Here is a 25,488-nt window from a genome sequence, read left to right as displayed (position 1 = left end):
AGGTATCTTTTTATTGATAGGAAAAGTAAAGTATTTTGTAAATGAATATTAAAATCTTCTTTAAAGTGCAGTTTAGGGTTGAAAAATGGAATTGTTAACCAGACTTTAAATAAAGGCACAAAGCAAAACTGGCTGTTGGGTGCATATATTGATTTCTGGCTGTTGGTAACTTAGGCTTTTGTTAAAGGTGTTTATCCCTTCAGAATCCCATTTTCTGTTATTGGCCAAGTTTTTGTCTTGGCTCAGAGGCTCCAGGGAGAAAACAAATATATTTTCATTTTCCATGTCAGAGCTAAGAGCACACATGAAGGTTTTGTCCTAACCTCATGATTAGCTCTATTATATACCAAAAATACTTTGGAAATACTGCTTGGAAAGGCAAAAGACAGAAACCAACACAGGGAAGATTTTAACGAGAAATTTTAGAGAAAATGCCTTCAGATGAGTATGGCTGTATGAATTTTCTTGGGAGAATCCACATGACTGTCCAGATACTGATAAAAACCATTTGGTTTGCAGTGCTGCTGTACCTGTTCACTTCCCTGGTGCTTGAGGATGTGCTGCCCCTGATGGCTGAGTGCAGCTGGATTATTCTCTGAGTTTAATATTCCCAGATTTTTACAGGACTTTAGTTTCTTTAGTTCTATTTCAGTAACACACACAAGCATGAATAATTTTGCATAAGAAATATTAGTTTTGCCATACCCTTTAAATACTTTAATCCACCTTGAGGTGCTTTCTCTAGGGAATAATTTTCACAGAATGACCACTCCTAAACTGGGAAGTTCCTACTCTTGTAACCACTCTGGTACTCAACCACTGGGAATATTTCCACTGCCCTGGTGGAAGTATGGATTTTGCCATCTGTCACTTAGCAGAGTGATCTAAATCAGTTATTTTTCATGGAAATTCAGGAGGCTATTCTTTGGACAAAGTTAAAGTGGGAAATTCCATCTTCTCTTGAAACTGAATCTTCTAGCCAAAATGAGATCTGGAGATTCTCCTTAGCCCTCCTTCTGTTGCTAGTGTATTTCTAGGGAACATTGTTGTTGTGTCTTTTTTATGGCATTGTCCAAATTAACTTCAGGCTGGCTTTGACCCTTATAATTTTGTCCCTGCAAAACCTCACGACTTCCTTGTAGCCCTCCTGAGTCATGGAAGGGGAGGCACAGCAAGGAGCTGAAGAAATGAAATGCTGCAGAGAATCTCCTACCCTTGTACTGCTGGGAACCTGATTACACACAAACATATCACTCATGGTGCAAATTACATCCAGGGGCACCAGCAGTGATGGAGCTGGACCTAAATTTGAGATTTTTATATTGGAAAAGAACTCCAGGATCCCAGAGTCCAGCCTTGAAATGGAACTAAGCATTCCTGGTTCACTGGCAGTGTCTCAAAGCAGCTTTGCTTGAGGGTGAATGGATGATCCAGTGTGTGGAGGAGAAATCAGGCTGTAATTGCCAGGAATTCCAAGGGGAAATGCATGTTCAAGTGTGTTCTAACCTCTTGTTTTGTGTTTTTTTGTCTCCCTTAACAGAGACAAGGAACCGGGGCTACAAATGGGAAAGACAAGACGTCTGGTGAGAATGGTAAGGGTTGTCTTTAGTTCTGGATGGAGAATAATGAGTAAAAGGGAGCCAAAATACATTGAACTGTAGTCTCAGATGTCTGTAGTGAAGGCTTTGGTGTCATAACTTATCTTTTGATTGTGTTTGAGAAGCTGGAAGGGCTTCAGTGGGTTGGTTTTCTTTTTAGTTGCACGTTTAAACCCTTTGCTAAAGTAGAGTCTCTTTCCTGAGTGTATACTGTGGTAAACCAAAGGACTTCACAGAAGTCAGAGCAGACACAAGTGGGGCTAAAACAAGATTAGATATGTGTGAAACACCAAAAAACAAGGTGGGGTATTATCAGCTGCTCCATGAATGAGAAAGGTGAAGAGAAATAAAATTTCAAAGGATTTTCTCATAGAATTTCTGTAGTCTGATGAATCCTGCCTAACTTTAGGCCCAGAATTAAGACACCAAAGTTAAAATTCACTTGTTTAGAGCTCATTTGCTGTTGCTAGAGAGAAGCTATGGATGGAGCAGCTCTCATGGAAGGACCAGATGGCAAATTTCATCACTGGAGTGAGTCTGGACTCATCTCCACTCCTCCAAGGGGTGACTCATGGGGCTTTTTCAGACCTTAACAAAGGGGCTGGCAGAGACCAGGGTCAGCCCTTTAAGTGGCACAAACAATTCTAATTAATAAAGTTTTGGTTTTTTTTTTTTTTTCCCCTAGAAGAAGGCAAAATGGAATTTTCAGGAAAACAGTAATTGCTTGGGGTTTTATTAGCTGAAATCTCATTTTATTTCTTACAGGAGCAGAAATGCTTTACACACAAGTGATAATTGATTAAAAGCTGGTTACCATCAGAAGCATTTTTCAAAGGAAAATATTTTAAAATATTTAATTTTTTTAATACACTCAGCTGAAAAAGAAGCAGCATCAGAAAGAGGATTGAACTATAAAATGTGCTCTCTGCTTCTGTTTGCTCATCCAGTTCTAATTAAAAGAATTGTCCATCCCATGCCCTGAAAAGCAGGAAAGATCCAAGTCCTTCTCTGAAAAGGCTTTTCCAATGGGTCATTTGAGCAGTTATCTTGGATGTGTTTTGACCTTTTAAGTGTTGGTCAGAGTAGAATTTCTGGGCCCTTTGAGGGAACACATCCTAAAGCATTAAGATCCTTCTTTATGGATGGTTTTCCTAGTACAGGGAGGTGACTTTCCCATAAGAGCTGTTTGCATAATGTTTCAGTAAATGAAATCCATAGATGATGCTCCCACTATGATAAAACACAAATTGGAGTGGAAAAAAAAAACCCAACAAATAAATATTTTGGCTTGTTATAATGTCTTGAATTAGTGGGAACAAATGTACCCTGACAGCAAAGCAATTTGCATTTTCAAGTAAACAGGGAAGGAAAGCAAGCAAAATTATGTCAGCCATTCGGGCAGCATGGGGAGCATGTTTTTCTCTTTTCTGTTTGAGCACATTATGAACTCAGCTCATTTGCCTTGAATTTCTTTCCCAAATAAAAATTTCTTCCTGAATAAAATTGTCCTGTTGTCAAGTACAGCTTAGATTTACTGATTCTGCAGCCTTTTTAAAAGCAATTTTTTTTCTTAGTGGGGATTTTGAGTGAGCAAGAGCTGCATCATTAATTCAAAAATATATATGGTTCTGGTTGTAGCATAATTTTATGTATAGCATACACAGACAGATGCACAGTTAATCTTGGGTAAATAGATACCAATTATTTTTTGTAATGAAATTATAGCAGAAAAGCTGTCACCTACATAAAACACAGGAGCAGCAGGGGAGATGGAATAGAGTCCTCTGATCTCCCCAGCCCACATGCTTGCATAAAAATAAAGCAGAATCAGAACTTTGAACCTGAGATTGAATGCTAAATCAAAGAAGCAGAAATGTGTAATTCTTTGTCCTTATTAGCTCTGTGTGGTTCAAAATCAAGCAGTGATTTATTGCTCTGAAAATTGGGGTGTGCTGGAAACCTACACAGACAATATAAATCCTCTGTTCCACGTTTTTCTGGCCAGAAGTCTGCAATATGTCCATGTCTTAAATGTTATTAGCCTTTTCTTTAAAGTGTTTGTTTCCCTGTCAAAAGGAAACTTTCCCTTTTGTTTCCCTCTTGTTGAAAAGGATGGAAGGAGGAGAAACAAAAAAACCTCTTTCATCCTATAAAAAGAAAGGAAAAAAAAAGGAAAAGTCATGCTTTGACAATGTTTGCAAAGGCAAACTGGTCTGGTTGCTGTCTTTTCTCTTGTTTACAGATCAGGAAAAGCTGCTGAAAACTGGCTCAGACAACAAGCAGAGATGCTTGGCTTTTCTCAGGCTTTGGTTCACACAGTGAGACTCTCTGGGGTTGAGCTTTCTTCGTGCATTGCAGCAGAAAATGAATTTTGGGTTTGCCTCTAGGTTAGGTCGAAGCTGAAGAAAATGAAATAATGACCATGGCAATCAGCAGTGTCCCTCTTTGAGACATGCATGGCCTTGCTGTCACCGTGCAGCGCGCAGGGAAATGCAGGCTCTGAGGATTCCTTTTATAGCAGGGGTGCTTTGGGTAGGCACAAATGCATGTTCTTGTTTGACCTTCCTTGGACAGGGACAGTCTATCCTTAATTGTGTTTAGTTCCTACCCCCACAGCAGCTCTTAGCAAACCTCCCTTCAGCAGCAGGGACTGCTCTGCTGCACACAAGGGTGGCTGAGGATGGCAGGGACCACAGGGGACAGCTGGTGCCACCTCCCTGCTCCAGCAGGGCCATCCCAGAGCACAGGGCACAGGGCTGGGTCCAGGTGGCTCTGGAATGTCCCCAGGAGGAGCCCCCAGAGCCCCTCTGGGCTCTGCTCAGGGCTGGGCACTGCCCAGGGCAGAAGTTGTGCCTCCTGTGAGGGGAATTGCTGGGCTCAGGCCCTGCCCGTGGCTCTGGGGCCATTGCTGGGCCTGGAGCAGAGCCTGGGCCTGCTCTGAGCTCTGCACACAGGGACAGACACAGGGACAGCCAGGGACAGACACAGGGACAGACACAGGGACAGACACAGGGACAGCCAGGGACAGACACAGGGACAGACACAGGGACAGGCAGGGACAGACACAGGGACAGCCACAGGGATGGACACAGGGACAGACACAGGGACAGACAGGGACAGACACAGGGACAGACACAGGGATGGACACAGGGACAGACACAGGGACAGGCAGGGACAGACACAGGGACAGACACAGGGACAGACACAGGGATGGACACAGGGATGGACACAGGGACAGACATGGGGTGGACACAGGGACAGACACAGGGACAGCCAGGGACAGACACAGGGACAGACACAGGGACAGACACAGGGACAGACAGGGACAGACACAGGGACAGCCAGGGACAGACACAGGGACAGACACAGGGCCAGGCAGGCCCAGGCAGGGCTCAGCCCCTCTCTCTCCCTGGGGCTCCTCTCCAGGCTGAGCAGCCCCAGCTCCCTCAGCCTTTCCTGGGCACGGAGCTGCTCCAGGCCCTTGCTCAGCTCCAGGAGCTCCTGGCCCTGCTGTGCTGAGGAGCCAGAGCTGGGCACAGCAGCCAGAGGTGCCCCCAGGGCTCGGCACAGGGGCAGGGTCAGCCCTGACCTGCTGGCAGTGCCCATCATAGTGACCCCAGGGCACTCTGCTGGCCCAGGGATAGCTCGGTGTCCCTCAGGACTCCCATCCCTCTCCAGCAGGTCACCCCCAGCCTGTGCTGGTGCCTGGAGTTATTTATTCCCAGGTGCAGGGTCCTGTATTAGCCCTGGTTGAGTTTCAGACAGTTCTCTGCCCATCTCTCCAGCCTGTCACAGTACCCCTGAAGGGCTGCACAGCCCTTGGGGGAACCAGCTGTTCCTCCAAGCTCTGTGTCATCACCCCAAGCTCTGTGTCCTCATCAAACTTGCTGAGGAGCCTTCTGCCCCTTCATCCATGTCATTGGTGAACAAGTTAAATAATCTGGGCCCTATGTTGAGCCCATAACCTCACTGGGACCTTGAAGGACCTCAGTGTACCTGAAACCCAGGAGATGCTTGTTTGTGAAACTGCAAATGTAACTTGTAACCCTGTTCCATAATGCTGTTCTCTGTGGTGGAAAATCCAAAGGGAAGACAGCACTACTGTTCCCACACAGCTCATTGTGGGACAAGAAGCTGTAATTTCTTTTATGCTCACCTGGTTTGATTAGTTGGGACAATCATATTTGCAGATGCAAATATGGAAACAGAATGTTCCCCCCTGACTATTCTTAGTGAATAAGTGATTCTTCTCTTTGACCTTGGCAATGTCACAAAGTTCCTTTGTAGGTTAACACTTGTCACTTCTTGTTCTGTTTCACATTGCTCTGTGGTTTTTTTTTTTTTTTTTCTTGTGGTGTAATTTGCAAGCTGCTCTCATGCAATCTACTCTTTAATAGCCCAGCACAACTGCCAGGGAAACAATTGCATCAGAAGCAATTATTTCTGTCTTCAAATTTAGAATCGCTCTTTTTCCTATTAATAGATCTCGCCCTTTCTTCTCAAACTACATAAAGCATGTGATTATTAATTGGTATTAATATTTTTTCTTGGAAGATGAGATTTATCATTCAGTAACATGAATATTTATGATAACAGTGAGTGTTTTCATGGGATGAATTCTGTGCCTTCCTGGCTCTGAGTGAAATGAAAATGAGTAGGTTTTGCATGAACTGAGATGTCATGGTGGATTAATCCAATCACAGCAAGATGGTCAGTTGTATTTTCAGTTTCTTCTCATGCCCAAACACTTGTCAGTGTATGAGCTCTGCTTTAGGGCATTCAGAAAATTATACATGAATAAATATTCTGTGTTTCATCCTGTCCAATGGGTTGCTTCTTCATAAAAGATAAAGATACAGCAGATTTAATGAAGTAAATTCTTATATTTTACATCTAAAGTGGAGTCTCTTCAGTCTGAATGCTTCTAGAAAACATTAGGGGAAGGGAAAGTAATTGCAAAGCAATTCTGTGAGGGAGAATTCTCTAGTATTCCTGGGCATCTTGAAGTGTTATCAACAGTCCATTCACCCACTCCCTCTACTCAAGAAATTTGGGAAATTCTGCTCACTGCACTCAGGAATAATAATTAAAAAAATCTCCCCAGATCTGACAGAGTGAATACTGAACTTCTTAGTTATTTATGTAGAGTGCTTTGCTTAATAGAGCTTCAATTCCTGGCTAGAGGCCAGGATCATTATTGTAGTATGGGCTAATATAAATATCTCTTTAAGAACTCCAAATTAATTTTCCACTAATATTCTCCAATGACTGCATAAAAAAATGTGCTGTTTTTGGGAACAGCCCTACAAATAAACTTACTGGTGGAAAAAACGATTCTGAGGAGGGAGGGGAACACATGAGGGTAATTTGGATAAATATTCAGAAGACCTCATGGAACATGGTTTGCTGGATCTTCCCGGGCCTAGAGGTCACTTTTTTTTTAGTCCAAGGAAAGGACAGAGCCTGAACTGCTGCATTGCAATGCTCCTGTATTTTCTTTCCCACAAAACATCACTTGTGTGGCAAGAGATGAATTTTCAGTATTGCAAGCAACTGCTGAATCAATGTAAAAAAACCCCACCCAACCCTTTCAAATTGCTGCTCTCTGATATTTCACCCCCACAGCACTAATCAGAAATTAGGATGAGGAGTATTGGATGAAGGTAATTAATATTGAGTTTTCCTGGGTGATAGGTTAAGAGCTGGCAGGGAAATTAGCTTGCCTTGTTGTCTCTTTTCACTGTGGGGTTCTAAAAGTCTCTCATCCCTTTTAAGTGGTGCTTCAAGGGATATGATCTCCCAGTAATGCAGTGTCTCTTATTCTACTTTCAGCCAAATTCTGCCCTATTTCATCCACTCTAACCAGTACTAGTGGGGATTTGGGAAGTGTAATGAGAATGATTTGTTGTACCTCATCCCACATCTCTTAAAATAAAAAGTCTGTGCCTCAGCAACATTCCCAGACGTGTCTGCAACCTCCAAATACCATAACACCTTCACAGAGCCTAAATGCAAAAGTGTCTGAACCCTCAGCATGGTTACATAAGTTGTGTTCGGTCATGTACAGATCACTGAGGCTCAGAGAGAGGTGTAAAAATCCTGTGAGAACTCAACACTGATCTGGAGCTGAGGGTGGATTAGATCAGAGGAGAAAAAGTCCCAAGTGAACAGTTCTAGATGAATCCCATCTCAAGGCATGGCAAAAACACTGCAGGAAACTGCTGAGTTTCAGTTTGGGTGTTTTCCTGGGGACAGCTGCACGTAAAATGTGCCCAGAACCAAACCAAAGATGTCTCAGGTCCTCTCCTGGCCTGGTTCTCTCCCTTTGCCCATCCTGGTGTGTTTATCAAGGAACATTCCCATCCCTTGCCCATTGTGGTGTGTTTATCAAGGAATGTTCCCATCCTTTGCCCATCCTGGTGTGTTTATCAAGGAACATTCCCATCCCTTGCCCATCGTGGTGTGTTTATCAAGGAATGTTCCCATCCCTTGCCCATTGTGGTGTGTTTATCAAGGAATGTTCCCATCCTTTGCCCATCCTGGTGTGTTTATCAAGGAACATTCCCATCCCTTGCCCATCGTGGTGTGTTTATCAAGGAATGTTCCCATCCTTTGCCCATCCTGGTGTGTTTATCAGTGAATATTCCCATCCTTTGCCCATCCTGGTGTGTTTATCAAGGAATGTCCCATCCTTTGCCCATCCTGGTGTGTTTATCAGGGAATGTTCCCATCCCTTGCCCATCCTGGTGTGTTTATCAAGGAATATTCCCATCCTGGGTGTGTTTATCAAGGAATATTCCCATCCCTTGTTCATTCTGGTGTGTCTATCAAGGAATATTCCCATCCTTTGCCCATCCTGGTGTGTTTATCAAGGAATGTCCTATCCCTTGTCCATGTTGGTGTGTTTATCAAGGAATATTCTCATCCCTTGCCCATCCTGGTGTTCCCATCCTGGTGTGTTTATCAGTGAATATTCCCATTCTTTGCCCATCCTGGTGTGTTTATCAGGGAATGTCCCATCCGTTGCCCATCGTGGTGTGTCTATCAAGGAATGTTCCCATCCTGGTGTGTTTATCAGGGAATCTCCCATCCCTTGTCCATCCTGGTGTGTTTATCAAGGAATGTTCCCATTCTTTGCCCATCCTGGTGTGTTTATCAGGGAATGTCCCATCCCTTGTCCATCCGGGTGTGTCTATCAAGGAATGTTCCCATCCTGGTGTGTTTATCAGGGAATCTCCCATCCCTTGTCCATCCTGGTGTGTCTATCAAGGAATGTTCCCATCCTTTGTCCATCCTGGTGTGTTTATCAGGGAATGTTCCCATCTCTGTCCCTCCTGGTGTGTTTATCAAGGAATGTCCCGTCCCTTGCCCATCCTGGTGTGTTTATCAAGGAATGTTCCAATTCCTTGTCCATCCTGGTGTGTCTATCAAGGAATGTTCCCATCCCTTCCCATCTTGGTGTGTTTATCAAGGAATATACCATCTCTGTCCATCCTGGTGTGTTTATCAAGGAATGTCCCATCCCTTGCTGATCCTGCTGTGTTTATCAAGGAGTGTCCCATTCCATGTTCTTCCTGGTGTGTTTATCAAGGAATGTTCCCATCCCTTGCCCATCATGGTGTGTCTATCAAGGAATGTTCCCATCCCTTGTCCATCCTGGTGTGTTTATCAAGGAATGTTCCCATCCTTTGCCCATCCTGGTGTGTTTATCAGGGAATGTCCCATCCCTTGCCCATCCTGGTGTGTTTATCAAGGAATGTTCCCATCCCTGCAGCAGCCAGCAGGGCTCAGCTAAAGGGAGATTGAGTCTTTAATAAAAAGGATCTGGGATTGCTCACAGATCTTCCCTGGAGAGGATGCTGAGAGGAAGAGAAGGGAATTATACATGAACTTTATTTCCTCTCCCAGGTGAATTTCCATTTCTAGAGGCCAGGGATATGAGCATGAATCCTCCCCAGAGGGATGCTGTGTGCTTATTTATTTGGGGTGAGGAAGGATTGTTCACAAAAATTCTGTGATCAGGAAGTTTTGGTGTTAATCCAGCAACAAAACTTCTAAAGTGATGATTTTTATGTGTGTTTGAGATAATGTGGGCACCTTCTACACTGAAACTTCACCTACACCCACGTGTGTCTGTCCATGTGCAGTGACAATCTGGTTTTGTGCAGAATGGCCTCTGGGGGAGTTTAATCAATGTCTCATCTAAACTAAAGTAGCACTTCAGAAAGAGTAGATATTGTTCTTATTTTTCTGTTATCTGTCAAGTTGGCTTTGGCACTCTGCATTACAGCTGCACCTCATCTGGTAATGAGGAGCTTTCATTTTTTAAAAGTTCAGGCAGAGGCATCTTAAAAAAAAAAAAGAAAAGATTGTATTAAAAGTTTCATCAATTAACAGCAGTGCTCTTGTAGTCTGGCTCATGCCCTGGCTCTGGAATTCCCCACAAGTTTTCATTTTGTGTATCATTTATAACCACTCTCATGACTCCCAAATAAGTCCATCTTCCCACACAAAAAAAATAGAATTATCCACATGAAGGATATCTTGTCAGTATGTTGCTATATAATGTTAATTATGCAGCTTTTTCTTGCTTTTTTTGGGTTTCTTGTCTTTCTTTTTTTTAATGCAGAAGTCCCACAAGGAAAAAAAATGTGGAGCAGAACAGCACAAGCATAGAATAAAAATTTCAGTTTTTTAAATCTGCTTTTCAAGAACATAAATATTGGGAAATTATTTCAAAATATAAAGCTTCTATTAATTGGTACCTTTGACAAGGAGAATCTTCACTCAATACTCATGCTACCAGTGAATCTGTCCAGGTACTTATATGGTCCTCACCACCATAGTAACTGAGAGTCTTCCAAGTAGTTAAAAATAGAGATAACAATAACAATTCTTGCCCTGGTCCACCTCTTTCTTTCCAGCTTGCCAGGAGAACAACTTGATTAATTTATGGGATCTTTGTTTTGCACACAGTGCCTGCACACAGCTTGGGAACCTTGTGTGCCTGCGTGGATGCGATGTTCTCAAAGCCAGTGCATCCAAAAATCCGGCTGCATTTCTAAAAATGTGAGAGATGAACACACGTACAGGAGTTATATATATTTCTATATGGTCCCTCACAGTCTGCTCCTTTGCAGGAGGTAGAATTCAGTAGAACTGCAGCATTCCTGCAGCACTGAGATCAGGAGAATCCCAGGGAAATCATCATGAGGTGCCTCATTGTGAATTTGCACACCTGAAAGGAGGTGGTAGCCTGTCACATTCATATTTTCTGGAAAAATCCCTTTGCCCAGGGTTTTTCTCCTGGGGAGCTGAGAGGCCTCAGAGAAAAGGAAAACAATAATTATCTGATTTTAATAAAGCCTCTCCTGTGTTTTGTTCCTTTGGAATGTGTTTGGAGATTGTTTATCCAGCAGGTGATTGTTTCATTGGTTTCACGTGAATTATTTTTACTTCATGGCTAATCAGTGCCAAGCTGTGTCCAGGCTCTGGAAACAGTCAAAAGTTTCCATTATTATCTTTTTAGCCTTCTGTAAGTATCCTTTCTGTATTCTTTAGTATAGTTTAGTATAGTATTCTTTAATATAATATAGTACCATAAAATAATAGATTAGCTTTCAAGAACATAGAGTCAGATTCATCATTCCTTCCTGCCCCACAAATACAATACTAGCCCAGCTCCTTTCTGAGAAACTGTCTAGAAAATCAGCCAAGGTCATTAGGGGGAAGAAAATATCAGTGATTAGAAATGAAGAAAAAATTAAGTGAAACAAAAGCAAATAAAGCTGTGCTGATGCTTTGGTGGGTTTTGCCTTTTGGATGAGTCATAAATATGCTGGAGTTCCCATCAAGTGTTAATGAGGAAAGACAGAATTGAAATGATGCCTTTGACAAGTGCCATATTTCTTCTGGAAATCAGTCTGTAATTATCAGTGAGCTGCCTGACTGTGCACCAGGGGGAAGGAGCCTTCTTTCCCTGACTGGCACCTCGCTGGCTGCCTTCCACAAACATGCACTGCCTGGAAAATGTGGTTTTTGGGGAGCAGGAGCCTTTAGTTCTGCTTTGGTGCTGACCCAGAGGGGGGACACAGCTCAAGCCAGCCCCTCAAAAATCTTGGTAACCCCTCTGAAGTTACCTCTGAAATGAATCTGCACGTGATGGAGAGTGGCTTTGGGGTGTGTCAGGATTGGGATGCGGGAGCTGGAATTTTTACCTTGGGAATCCACGGAGCTGGGCTGACTGGCACAACTTGGAAATTCATCTCTCCTCATTCCCCAACACTAACAACACATGATTAAAAGGCTACAAGAGCTGCATATAGCTGAGCAGCCTGGTTTTTTTTTTAATTTAGTGGAAGTGAAAAATGAAAGAGGAACACAATCAATGCCCAACAGTGGTTACCAGGATTTACTGTTGTGGAAACATCACTTTTCTTTTTGACTGTACACAGACCTGCTTCACTTCACACCACAGGCTTTTGTTTTCTTCTGGCTTGGGTTTGTAAATGGAATGAAAATACTTTCCTATTTAAGAGTCCTCCGTTAGCAATCGGTAAATGATTAATCATATTTTTTTTTTTTCTGAAGGTTTTTAAGATTTTAATTTGTAGCACACAGCTGTCTTCAGGCACTTAGCTCGATGCTCCAAAATTAGCTTGTAATTTGGTGTTATCAGGCTCCCTTGTGCAAGCAGGCCCCAGAATTTAGAGCAGCAGGAGCGTTACAGACATGATGAAAATGTGCTCCTGTGCTGAACTGGTGGCCAGAACAAAAAGCAGGAAGGAAGTGGATGCTGCATCAGGAACCAGCACAACATTTCCCTTCAGTCCCCATGCTCAGAGTGTTTCAGGACCTTATTTAAAATGTTTAGGTTGCTTGTGCAAGGGAAGAGAGGGGTGTCTCAAAGCCCTACATGTGTCTTGGGTTCCTCTGCCTCTCTCTGTAAGTTTGGGGTGAAATTCTTCATGTCTGGGTGCACATCCATGTGGGAGACCTAAAGCTCTTTTTGTTCTCAACAGAGAAAAATGTATTTTTTGGTGATTTTCTTTGTGTTTATCAGAATGATCCTCTCTGGAGAGCTTGGTGTTCATGGATCTTAATTTGATTTAGGCTTCTAATTTGCTTAGCTCTGTCAAGGCTGAGGAATTTGTGGGTAATACTAATATTACAAAATAAGAAAAATAATGTAATAAAAACACATCATAAATGTAAGAGTTTTTTGTCTATCTCTGGAGATAAGTGGATGCTCAGAAGGGTATTTAAATCCATCTTTTCCTTAAATCCATCTCAAACCATCCTTATTCAGATTTGACTTATCCTGACCATCTTGTGCCAGCTCTCACAGCCATTTTATCTGCGGAAAGATGGATGTAAAAACCAAATATTTTCTGGCTTGAGGATTTTGTTAGCCGGGATACTGGATTTGATGGAAACATTTGCTGTAGCCAATCATTCTTAGTATTGGTTCATTTTTCTCCCAGCCTGCAGTGGGTTAGGAATAGGAAAGACTGAGAAAAATACAGATTTTCCAAGGAGGAATTTCCAAGAACAGAGGAAAGTTGGATAGCACTGGATATGGAAAAGGCATTTTGAAAGTCACAGTGGAAAAAAAAAATAGGTCAGGGTGCTGTGGCAGCTCCTGGGAGATGGTGTGGGTATTCCAGAGCTGGAAATCAGCCCTCAGCACTTCTCCAGGGTCTCACAGTGACATTATTTAATCACCACTGATGAATGAGTTCTCTAACTGTATTTTGAGTATCTCATCTTTCATTCTAATTTATACCTAAAACCCCCTGAGACTGCTGGTTGACTCTGGGTGGAGAAAGCATTAATTATTCCTTAGGTTTTAGTGAAACACTGGCACTCCACAGTGACCAATTTACTACTCCTCTAAAAGCTGCCAATAAAAGATGGACATGTACAAATATATTCATTAGCACAAACTAATTATAAGCCAGGCTAATAGCCAGGAGCACAACAGGTTCCTGCAGGATTTTGGAATTCATTTTGTGCCTGTGCTAATCCAACAGGAACTATCACTGCAGCTCCTAATCTAACTTAAAGATCTCATGCTGATAGATTTAAAATTTAGTTTATAGTGGCCACAGGCACTGCAGGGAATTTCTGACCCAGGTGTGTCTGTCAGGAAACGGGGATTGGGCATGGGGAAAATTCTGGGCTACAGGAATTAAGTGTGGAGAAAATTCTGGGCTACAGGAATAAAGTGTGGAGAAAATTCTGGGCTACAGGAATTAGGTGTGGGGAAAATTCTGGATTACAGGAACTGGCCATGGAGCAAATTCTGGATTACAGGAACTGGCCATGGAGCAAATTCTGGGCTACAGAAATTAACTGTGGAGCAAATTCTGGGCTACAGGAATTGGGTGTGGGGAAAATTCTGGATTACAGGAATTGGCTATGGAGCAAATTCTGGGCTACAGAAATTACCTGTGGGGAAAATTCTGGGCTACGGGAATTGGCCATGGAGCAAGTTCTGGGATACAGGAATTAAATGTGGAGAAAATTCTGGGCTACAGGAATTAGGTGTGGGGAAAATTCTGGATTACAAGAATTGGCCAGGGAGAAAATTCTGGATTACAGGAATTAGCCATGGAGCAAATTCTGGGCTACAGGAATTAAATGTGGAGAAAATTCTGGGCTACAGGAATTGGGTGTGGGGAAAATTCAGGATTACAAGAATTGGCCAGGGAACAAATTCTGGGCTGCAGGAGTTAGCCAGGGAGAAAATTCTGGATTACAGGAATTAGCCATGGAGCAAATTCTGGGATACAGGAATTAGCTGTGGGGAAATTCCAGATTACAGGAGTTGGCCATGTGGAGAAAATTCTGGGCTACAGAAATTAAATGTGGAGAAAATTCTGGGCTACAGGAATTGGCCAGGGAGCAAATTCTGGGCTGCAGGAATTAACTGTGGGGAAAATTCTGGGCTACAGGAATTAGGTGTGGGGAAAATTCTGGATTACAGGAATTGGCCAGGGAGCAAATTCTGGGTTACAGGAATTAACCATGGAGCAAATTCTGGGCCACAGAAATTAACAGTGGAGAAAATTCTGGGCTACATCCTTTGTTGTGTGGTAGAACCAAACAGAAGGGTGGGAGAGGTGAGATTAATTAAGCCTGAAGAATTTATTGTTCTTCTGGCCTTTGATTTCAGAGGTTATCAGGTGTGGTGACTCTGAGGGAAGGTGTGGATACAGCTGTGTGTGTTCCAGACCTCCAGCTGCATCCTGAGGAATGATGGGAGCACACAGACCCCATCCTGGTTTATCCAGGTTCACAGAGCACAGGTGAGAATCAGACAACCTCCTCCCTTTCACCTCTCAGGGGACAGAACCCATCAAGGGAGGGACTTTGGGACAGAGCTGAGCTGGATCCAAGGCTGTTTGGTGTCCTGGAGCATCCAGCAAAATAATTACCAGCAGAAAATGTGTATTTTAATCTCAACCAATGGTTGTATTCATCAGGCAGACAGCTGAATTTGTCACTGGCAGAAATTTCTTGGTGACCTTTCCAATGAATCTGTTCACAACAAAAGTCCATGTCTCTGGTGAGAGATCTGTGTCTCTGGTGTGAGCTCTGCCTCTGGCAGGCAATGATGTGGAGGAATGGGGGGAAAAGCATTCCTGGCTTATTTTAGCCAAGAAGGTAAGAAGACAAATGGAAGATATGGAGGTTTGGACCCTTTCTGTCAAAGGGTGATGGATGCTGTCAGCAGAGGGCAAGACACTGGCATTGCCAATCAATCATTCTCTCCATCAGCACCACTGGGTCTCATCTCAGATAAACTTCTTTGGCTGAAATTCCTTCCTCTGTCAAATTAAAGAAAAAGAAAAGGCTTTTCTAGACCCCAGTGGGAAGGAGTTTGGAGATGAATGGTCCATAAACAATGGTGTGTATTCCTGTGCCATCTGCCCAGCAGGACCAGGTGTGGGAGGCTTGGTGGGCATTGTCTGCTCTCACTGCTCGACCTCTTTGAAGCTTTTCCACAGCTATGCCAGAGAAAAGCATCAAAATTCTTGTGCAAGTATTTATGGTTTTCACAGGAGTGACCACAGAAATAAAAAGCAAAAGATTTAAGTCATGAGATGGAATCCTCCAGAGGTTCCTCAGCTCAGAACCATTCCATTGTGGAAGAACATCAAAAAGAAAATGTAATTTTTGGCAATTCCCCCCCATTCCTCTCCATGCCACGGGCAAACCTTGGGGACAACACAGTCTAGAAGCTGTTCTCAGATGCAGCAGAGTTGTGAAGATTCTTGGTCTCTGTTCATCATCTTAAGAAGATTACTGCAGCTAACATTAGCATTTTTGCCATTACATGGTGGACTGGCTGAAGTCCAGCCTGAGTTGGAATTTGAATACTTATTTCTTTCCTTTTATTAGTTCTTTTTCTTCTTGCAGTAGAAGATGATGGACACAAAAAAAAAAAAAAAAAAGCCAGTGAAGAAATCTGCATCAAGGGATACCAGTGCTTTGTAGTTTCTCTCCACATAATTGTTTATGTGAGCTTTTAATTCCAACTCAGTTTAGTTCTGTTTCAAGTTTAAGTGAAATTAAATATAAGCACATCCACAACTGCCATGATTTTTGAGTGGATACTATGTGAGACCACTAAGAAGTTACTGTTTTCCTCTCCAAACTATAAATATACCCAAATTTATTTGAAACTTGGCATGAAAAGATTTTATAACTACCATAAATTTGACCTTTGTTTTGAGTCTCCCACAACTCTTTGGACACCACAGTGATTTTCTGTGGCTGTAAGGAGTTTTCTGCAGGATTCTGTAGTACTGTGGTGAATATTTGGGGCTGAATTTCTTGACAGAACTTGCAAAGTAGAAACCAACAATTAACCTGAGCTGAGTTAGAGAGCAGCTGTTTCCATTGTGCTGTGGATTTCTGGAGGTTCTGGCCTGGCAGAGTTTATTTTTTCTGGCAAAAGGCTGAGTTGATTTATTTTTTCTTTAATTTCAGTGTAATTGCTGAGAGAGGGAGTGATGCAGCTCAGAGCTGCTAGCCTCATTTGCTGGTGTCAGGGATACCTTTTGTTGTTGTAAGTGATGCTGTCTGAATGTGACAAAACACTTGATAAGTTTGGCCAAGCGTGCCAGAAAACAGAACAGAACACAAAAAGCAATGTGGACTTCCAGCCCAGGCAGTTTAAAAATCCCCCAGGGTGTTCTGCCCTCATCAGGGAGTTGTTTCAGGAGAAAATCTGATCGATTTGCTTAAAAAAAAAAAGAAGAAAGTTTTGCTTTTGCTGCCCAGGAGAGGCTGCACAGCTTGAGGTGAGCACTGGAAAACTCTCAGTTCTGTGGTGCACGTTGCCACAGCTCTCCTGGCAGCGCTTTCTGCTGGTTTTGCAAGGCCCAAGAGACATTCACTCACAATGTTGAAGTTCTAACCAGTCCCTGGTTTGTGTAAGTTGATATTTTCCTGCCACTGAGGGCCCTTGTTGAGGCAACAAGTGAGTGTGCCATGGGAGGGGGATGCTCCAGGCTGAATCCAAACTCCGGCTCCTTCCTGCCAGGCCAGGCTGCTCTGATGGGTCAAGTCCCTTTTTCCTTGCTTTCTTCAGAAAACCTGAGGTTTGCCTTTCATCTTTTCCACAAGTAAGGTCTTCTCTGGCTGCTCCTCTTCTTGTCTCCCTCGTTTCTTCTGTCTCACCTCTCATTTTGTGTCTTCCCAGCACAGCCAGGTGAAGTGCTGCTTCTCCCTCTGGCTGCCTCATTTCCCCTTCTATTTTCCCAGGAAAATTTGCAGGCTGGGTCATTAGTAAAGAAAATTAATTTGCCATAAAGAAGGGTCCTGAACTAATGCTCTAATTTGGAGTCATAGTGACCCCTCACCTGAAATTTCTCATTCCTCTCCAGTCTCACAAATAATTCCCTAGACTAAGGAAATTAAGGAAATTCAGTTTAAGCAAGGGCCAGGTGAGGAGACACCTGGAAGGAGAGAAACACAAGTAAGAGACAAAGCAGTTTTTAAAGTAGCAGAATTAGAAGAGGAAATGGGAAAGGAAATTCCAAGAAAGGAAAGGAAATTTCAAGGAAAGGAAAGGAAATGGAATGGAAAGGAAATTTCAAGGAAAGGAAAGGAGAGGAAATTTCAAGGAAAGGAAAGGAAATTTCAAGGAAAAAGTAAATTTCAAGGAGAAAGGAAAGGAAAGGAAAGGAAAGGAAAGGAAAGAAAGGAAAGGAAAGGAAAGGAAAGGAAAGAAAAGGAAAGGAAAGGAAAGGAAAGGAAAGGAAAGGAAAGGAAAGGAAAGGAAAGGAAAGGAAAGGAAAGGAAAGGAAAGGAAAGGAAAGGAAAGGAAAGGAAAGGAAAGGAAAGGAAAAGGAAAGGAAAGGAAAGGAAAGGAAAGGAAAGGAAAGGAAAGGAAAGGAAAGGAAAGGAAAGGAAAGGAAAGGAAAGGAAAAAGGAAAGGAGAATTAATTGAGTTTCCTGAGCAAAAGAGGAGAAAAAATAATTAATTGGTTCAGTTTACAGTCAGATCTAAAATTTGAGCAGTAAAGACAATTATTTGGGGTTTAGTGGAACAGGGACTGGGGTGTGCTGTGTCCTGTGCATTCTGCCCATCCAGCACTTTGGAGGCAGTGAGGGATGTGAGTCCCAGCTTCAGTCCTTCCTTGCTTGTGTTTTCTGAGGCAGAGCAGATGCATGAAAGGTTTAGTCCTTCTTCCAGATGCTTGTAAGCCTTTGTCCTTGCAATCCTCAGAAGCAGGGGGAGGAGGAATGGATCTCTCTGGATCAGAAAACAGGGGCTGGGAGATGATCTGAGGATGGGCAGCCGTGTGTGGCAGCTCTGATGCTCTTTCTCATCAGCTTTATTGACAAGCTGGCATGTCTGTAAATCCAGGCAGACCTTAAAAAGTGCCTGCAGGGTCTAAATTCACACAAGGGAAAATGTTTTCTACAAAATTTTTTAACTGAGTAGCAGAGATAAGTTGAGAGAAATCCTCAACACAGAATGTGTAAAGCACTACTCAGATTAATTTTTGCCTTCCGTGTAATCATTTTAAGTGACTCAACTATTTTCAGTTTTTTTCCCGTGCTTAAATCTTCAAGAAGTCATTGGAAACTCTAAAAACACCAGCAGAGTAACATTCACTCTCTGATTTTGATCCCTTTAAAGATTTTCCAGCTATCTGTAACTTTTATTTCATTTGGTTTACATTCCTTCACTGTTATTACATGCACTTATTTTGTTTATTGCAATCTGGACTGGTGGCAAGGCCGATTAACAGCTGCTGAACTCTGCTGGTTAAAAGCTCCCTTTTCAGTTGTACACAACCTTGCCAAAATCCAATTGCTCAGGCTGAAATTTGTCATTTTGCTTGCTTGCCTCAAGCAGAATTATTTTGGAAGGGTTCAGCAAAGTCATTCCAGTACTTTCCAAAAATGAGGCTTGAGCAAAATGTTAGCACATCAAGAAATTAAAAACAATTTCTGGTGGCCTTTTGTCTGACTGCTTTGAGCCTTTGTCACTTTGAACAGAAATGTAAGATTTGTCATCTGGGATGTGACTTTTCTATCTGTTATACAAGTCCTGCATTTGTGTGGGTTCAGTGAAGCAGTTAATTATTATTTTTTTTTTCTGTGAAAATTTAACATCACTGAGCCAAACAGTAAACACTAAAGCAATTAAACCAACACTGTCTTTGAAAGGCTTAAGGAGATCATAGTTTTCCTTGATTGCTGCTACATTCAGTGATGCTTCGGTCAGGAGCTGAAGCCAAAGGCAGGGTGGTGCCCTTTCTGTGCTCCCAAAACACCACAATTGCTTAGGAAAAAATCTTCCTCCTTGCTTGGGAGCAGAGGGTCCCAGAAGCTGGAGCAGGCAGGTAAAAAGGATGGGATGACAAAGGAGTTAATTAGGGGCTCCTCAGGAAGGTGGAACCACAGAGGATTAGGCAGGATTTGATATTTTTGGGGTGGGAAACAGGACTGGGAGGGAGGAATATGGACTGGCTGTGTCACCATGATATTATATTATATTATATTATATTATATTATATTATATTATATTATATTATATTATATTATATTATATTATATTATATTATATTATATTATATTATATTATATTATATTATATTATATGAAATTATATACTAAGCCTGTACTAAAGAAAGAGAAAGGATACATCAGAAAGCTAGAAAAGAATGATAATAAAACCTGTGACACTCAGAGAGTCTGACACAGCTGGCTGTGATTGGCCATTAATTAAAAACAATTCACATGCTGGGTTAAACAGTTCTCCAAATCACATTCCAGAGGAGCAAAACATGGAGAAGCTGAGGTTTCTCATCTTGCCAGGAGAAGAAATCCTGGTGAAGGGATTTTTCATACAATATCGTGGTGACAGGCTGGGAGGAATATGGACTGGCTGGGCTGGAATTCTGATGTTAGGGAATGTGCTGGAGCAGTTTTGGGGAGCAGGAACATCCAAATAAAGACACAGCATTGTTGGGGATTGCTGGGGGCTGTGGAGACCTTCAGGGCTGGGGCAGAGCTGGGATGGACGAGGTGGAGCAGGAGCAGCCACCACATCTGAGGGCATCAGAGCTTTCTCATTGTTCCTTTCCTGACAGCTTCATGAATCCCACCCAAAGCTTCATGAATCCCACCCAAAAAGTAGTCAAGGTCATTGCCTTTGCTGCTGATTCAGGAACAGGACAGCAGCCTCCCACCCCTGCCAGTTACTCCATTAAAACTGGTGTTGATTTAACAGTTCCAAGCAGCAGTGCTGAGGAGCCATGTGGCTGTCCATATGTTGCATCAAAATGCATTTTTTGTGCTTTAAATCTAGGAAACACTGTGCTCCTAAGACCATGGAAGTTTCAATGTCAAAAATTCAAGTTGCCCACTCAGTGATTCAGTTCATTTTGCCTAATGGTATCAGTTCTTTTTGTCATTTATTAACTTTCTCGTGTTCAACTTTGTAACCTGAATGTTCTTTTAAGATAGCTTTATGTGTGCAATAAACTTAGAGCTGAAGCAGGAGGGGAACCTTTATCCCCTGGCCTCAGTCAGATTTTCATGTCAATTAGTCTATCTGGCACAGGGTTTAATAACTTTCTAATTGCAATTGCAGCACTTAGCTGAATCAATGGCCACCCCTCCTGAAAAAATTGATTTTAAATAGGCGTTGTTAAAAGGCACCAGGTGAAAAACTTAGTGAGGTGAAAACCAAGATAAGATTAATAGGAAGCCTCATTTTCTTCTAGACAGCTCATATTAATAAAACTTGCTTTTTGTTTTGCCTTCACATGTTTTTGCATTGAAAAAAAAATCGAAGTTACAGAGGAATCTTTCTTTGATGGGAGGATTAAAAGGGGGGACAGAAGGAAAGGAGGCAGAGGATGACAAAAGGGATTTGTTCCAGCTCTGAGGGCTGGAAGGCAGCAAGGCTGGAGGGCCAGTGTGGTCCCTCACACACCACTTGTCTGGCAGCTCAGAAATGCACCACACTCCCGGCACGTACAACCTTCCTTTGTGTCCTCAGTGTTCTGTGTGGGCTTGTGAAGTGCACCATCTGTCAGGATAATGAGACCATTTTCACTTCCCTGCTCCATAACCTCCTGATGTAGATGCAGAGCTCGGAATATGGACCTGCTTTCTCTTTCCTTTATTGGAAAAACATGCTTGCTTTTACCCACATTAAAAAAAAATAAAAAATAAAAAGGAGTGTGGGTGTGATTAATCAATACACAGGCTATAAAAAGGTGGATACTCCTCCTTGCTACACACCTGAGAATAAGCCCACTGCAAGGCAGCATTAATGATCTACCCTTGAGTCAGATGCTTGTCAGAACACAGAGCTGCACTCCTGGGGGAGAACAACCCTCCACCCTTTTCTGAAATAGCACTGAGTTCAAAAGAGGATGTTGCTGAGTCAGTGCCTAGGCCCGAAAAGGTTTGGAATTCTGTTTTTTTATGAGGTGGGGGAAAGGGACAAAAAAAAAAAAAGCAGAAGTAGGATTTGAAGTACTGTCTAGTGGCTTTGGAGCCCGACCTTGCTCATTATCTTTGCTGCTTTGGAAAGGCTTGGAAAATTACATTACCTTACAGCCATCAGTCCTCACTCAATAAACACAGAGGCTCAAGGCAGGGACAAGAAATCCCACAGAGCTTTGGTATTGACTCGTTACAATTCCAGGCTTCAGCCTCCCCGGGCAGAACTGCCTTTGGGTAGGGAAAGGGCTGCTCAGGGGGACACCTTGTCCTTCTGGATTCATCCCCCCTCTTTTTTAGGGTCTGCTCACTGCCATTTTTTACTCCCTTATGCTAAACAGTAAATTGTCCTATGTGACAATAAGGTCTTTTTTATTACTCTGGGACAGGAAATGAGTGGAAGAGCAGAGCTGTGCTCCAGTTCTGCATCAGAGCCAAGAGTCGTGTCCACCTCAGCATCAGTTTCCACAGTAGGGGTGGGAAAAGAAGAAAACATGGCAAGGATGTGTGGTGGGGCTGGATTTCTTCCATTAAGGAAGAAATGAAGCAGTAACTTTGTGTGCTTTGGCATGGAAGGAACATGTGAGTGTAACTGTGCTGTGAAATCAGAGCTCTCTGTTGAGTGCACCACGTTGGGGAGCTGCACAGGGAGGTGCTCACTGTGGTTTCCTGAGCTCTGCATGCAGATCCCAGTGTGATATCAGTGTTCCTTGGCTTGGATCAGCCATGAGCATCATGGCAATGCCTTATGAAGTGTTCTTGTCCTCTACAGATGGCCATCCAGCTCATCTGACACCCACATTTTATTCCTCCTGCATTCTCAGGGCTGTTTTGGCTGCCTTGGCCACAGGCTGGGTTCAGCAAGGTTCCTTGGTTATGCAGGGTTCCTTGGAGCACCTCCACCCTCCAGGATGGCAGCAGCCATCCCCTGGCTCACTCTTAGCTAAGCAGCAGAGCACAGGTTTGGTGTTCCTTGGTTCAGGAGGGTTCCTTGGTTCAGGAAGGTTCCTTGGAGCACCTCCACCCCTCATGATGGCAGCAGCCATCCCCTGGCTCTCTCTTAGCTAAGCAGCAGAGCAGAGGTTTGGTGTTTGCTGTAGCTGCTGAATTCAATTACGGCTCTCTCAGAAATTGTCATCTGGCTGCTTGTTCACATGAAACATTTGATATTGCTTGTGTGGTGTTAGCTGTAATCCCTTATTAGAGGTATAGAAGGAGTCTTATTGATGTACACATAAAGGCACACAGTGTACACAAAAATTCACTATCTCTGAATTAAATTGAAAGGAGAGTGAGAGTGCTGATACAGGTTTTTTTTTGTCTGTTCAACTATATTTCTATAAAAAGAAAAGTGTATGCACAGTGTTCAGTCAGGTCCTGAGGGAGCATGAGAGGATCCAGATCAGCTCCACAACTGGCAGCTTCCCTGGCCATCTCAGCAGAGGGAACAAATGTTCACTCTGACCCTCTGCTGAAGGTGAGCTGTTCTCTTCTTCTCCATCCCATGGGATCAGAGCACTCAGTTGGAGTTGTGGGAGAAGGTGTGCCTACCTTTATTTTATTTTCTTCCTTCCTGGAGCAAACAAGATTTCTTAGCTGCTGCAGTTTCAGTGTAGTAGTTTTTATGAGGGCTAAGTAATTCATTTGGTGAGAAAGAATTTCTCATGAAATAGCAGATAAGTGTGTTCTTCTGAAATTCTACAGTGTGTAGTCCAGGCAGCACTCAGGCTCAGGCAGTGTCACTCATTTAGAGAACAATGCCTACATCTGAACCAGCCCCTCTGAGCTGCCTTTAACACTAATGGAGAATTAAGCAGTATAGGAAGGGATTCAAGGGTGAGATTCCAAAAAATATTGGATTTGCACCCTTGGAATCCTTGCTTTTCTCCATTGCTAAACACCTGCAAGTTTGGCTTCATTTATAGATCTCAAAGATCTTTTCCAACCTAAATGATTCCATAGTTCTAAGTTAGAATAAGGATTTTTTTCCCCCTCCTAGAAATTGGCCAGATCTTTTAACCTAGAATCTGGTTTTGAAATATTTGGCCTAATGAGCTTCTGCAGAACATGTAACCTGGCTTTCCAAGTGGCTCTTGGGCAAGACAGCCTGGAACACACTGGAACACACTCACAGTACCCTGCAGCATTTAATTCCTTCTCATCCTCTTTCAGAGCCACATTGCCACTGGATCTTCATTTATCTCCCCTGTGCTGCTGTTTCAGTGTTATCCTACATTTTCCTGAGCAGCCCCTCCTCTCTTCCTAGGAAAGTTAAGCAAGCCAGCCTGCAGGGGAAATAAACAGAGACTGTGGCTCTTTGTGTTCAGTGGAGACATGTAAACTCAAATTAATGATTCTGTTCGGGTAACAGCCCAAGCAAAAGAAAACAGTGGAAATTTCCTAGATCCAACCCTCCTGCAACAGGATTTCTTTGCTTTATGGTGGAAAACTACAGCTGGGTGACTGCTTTCAGGAGTCAGAGATGTTAAAATTCTGTACCTTTTGTGAGAAAATTTCATTCTGTGGAGCAGTCAGTAAAACTTCTGGTCAGACTGAATCTATCTGGCACTCTGGCTGAGCTTGTGGATGCTGGAGTGAAGTGACAAAGCCAAGTGATGCAGGAGCATGTGAGAGCCAGTGGCAGGCCAGGTTTCATGGTAAATTGATGTCCATCAGAGTCTCCTGGTCTTTGCTCAGGCTGAACTACCTTGGAGCTGCTCTGGATTTTACATCCATCACATCTCTGGGGCTCTCCTGAAGGGATGAGTTTGGTTTTAAGGAGGGGTGACAAACTTCCTTTTGCCAAATGCTCTCCTAAAGGAATCTCTTAGAGCAGGTTTGGTCATCCCAGTGTGTTTTTACCCTCTTGACAATTCTGTTCTGTCACTAAAAGACTCCAGGTACTTCCTTAGGCATTTTTAACCTCACAAGCTCCACTTCTACCCAATTATTGACTGGTTGCCTCCACAAGCATCCCCAAACTGGCAGGTAGTGCAAGATGTTAAAAAAACATGGTACATGTGTTAAAGCAGTGGCTTTTTTTGTGTGTGTGTGTGATTGTGCTAAATTACTTTATCCTATTGCATCCTGAGCAATAGGATAAATTATTGAATTTATTCATTTATTTAATAAATAAATAGCATACTCATATTTGTGCAAATAAAAGCTGCACTGCTTGGTCATTATTAAAGTTGTTTGTTTCTTGCTCTTAATCTGTGCAGTAGAGTGTTTCTTATTGATAATGTTTACAAGGCTTAGAAGATACTGAAATAAAATCATAGAATAGTTTGGACTGGAAAGGTTCTTCAAGCTCATCTTCCAACCACCTCTTCCATAGGAAGGGATATCCACTATCCCAGGATGCTCCAAGCCCCAATATCCAACCTGCCCTTGACATTTCCAGGGATCCAGGGGCAGCCACAGCTGCTCTGCCAACCTGTGCCAGGGCCTGCTCACCCTGCAGAATTTCTCTGAGAAGAAGGGAAGAATTTCTCTGCAATATCTCCTTTGCTTCAGAATGTGATACTGAATGGCAAAGCTCAGTTCCTGTACTTTACCTCTGAGTGGGATTAAGTCATTTGTAATTAAAAGCTGTGATAGATTTTACAAGAGGAGAGTATTTTCTCACTGAGACTTTCCAAGTGCTGATAAAGTAGTTTTTATTAAAATCACCCTGTAAACTTAAAATAGCCTCTCATTAGTTGCTAACAGATATGCTGGTATCCAGTGACTCCAAAAAATGCCTTTATTTTCCACTTTGAAGATGAGCAGGGCAAAGCCTCACTCTTCTTTGTGCATGGAAAAAACCATCTTGTGACTCCATAGCACGGCTCTTTTGATTGATTCCTCTCCTTTGTGTGACTGACAGGTTTTGCTCTGTAACCCGTGCCACCTTCCCCAGCTGCTGTCA

The 25,488-nt window shown here is 42.8% G+C and overlaps 1 protein-coding gene across 1 annotated transcript in view; it reads left to right on the top strand.

The window, feature by feature from the left end:
* PCP4 (Purkinje cell protein 4) overlaps positions 1 to 25,488 on the top strand; it is a 58,714-nt gene that overhangs the window by 21,110 nt on the left and 12,116 nt on the right. The window contains exon 2 of the mRNA XM_058045362.1: positions 1,541 to 1,592. Within this exon, the coding sequence (XP_057901345.1) occupies positions 1,541 to 1,592 (52 nt within the window). The remainder of the gene's footprint in view (positions 1 to 1,540; positions 1,593 to 25,488) is intronic.

This window comes from Melospiza georgiana, chromosome 2 (assembly GCF_028018845.1).
Source record: "Melospiza georgiana isolate bMelGeo1 chromosome 2, bMelGeo1.pri, whole genome shotgun sequence".
NCBI classification, from domain to species: Eukaryota; Metazoa; Chordata; class Aves; order Passeriformes; family Passerellidae; genus Melospiza; species Melospiza georgiana.
This window is presented reverse-complemented; position numbering and strand designations above follow the sequence as displayed.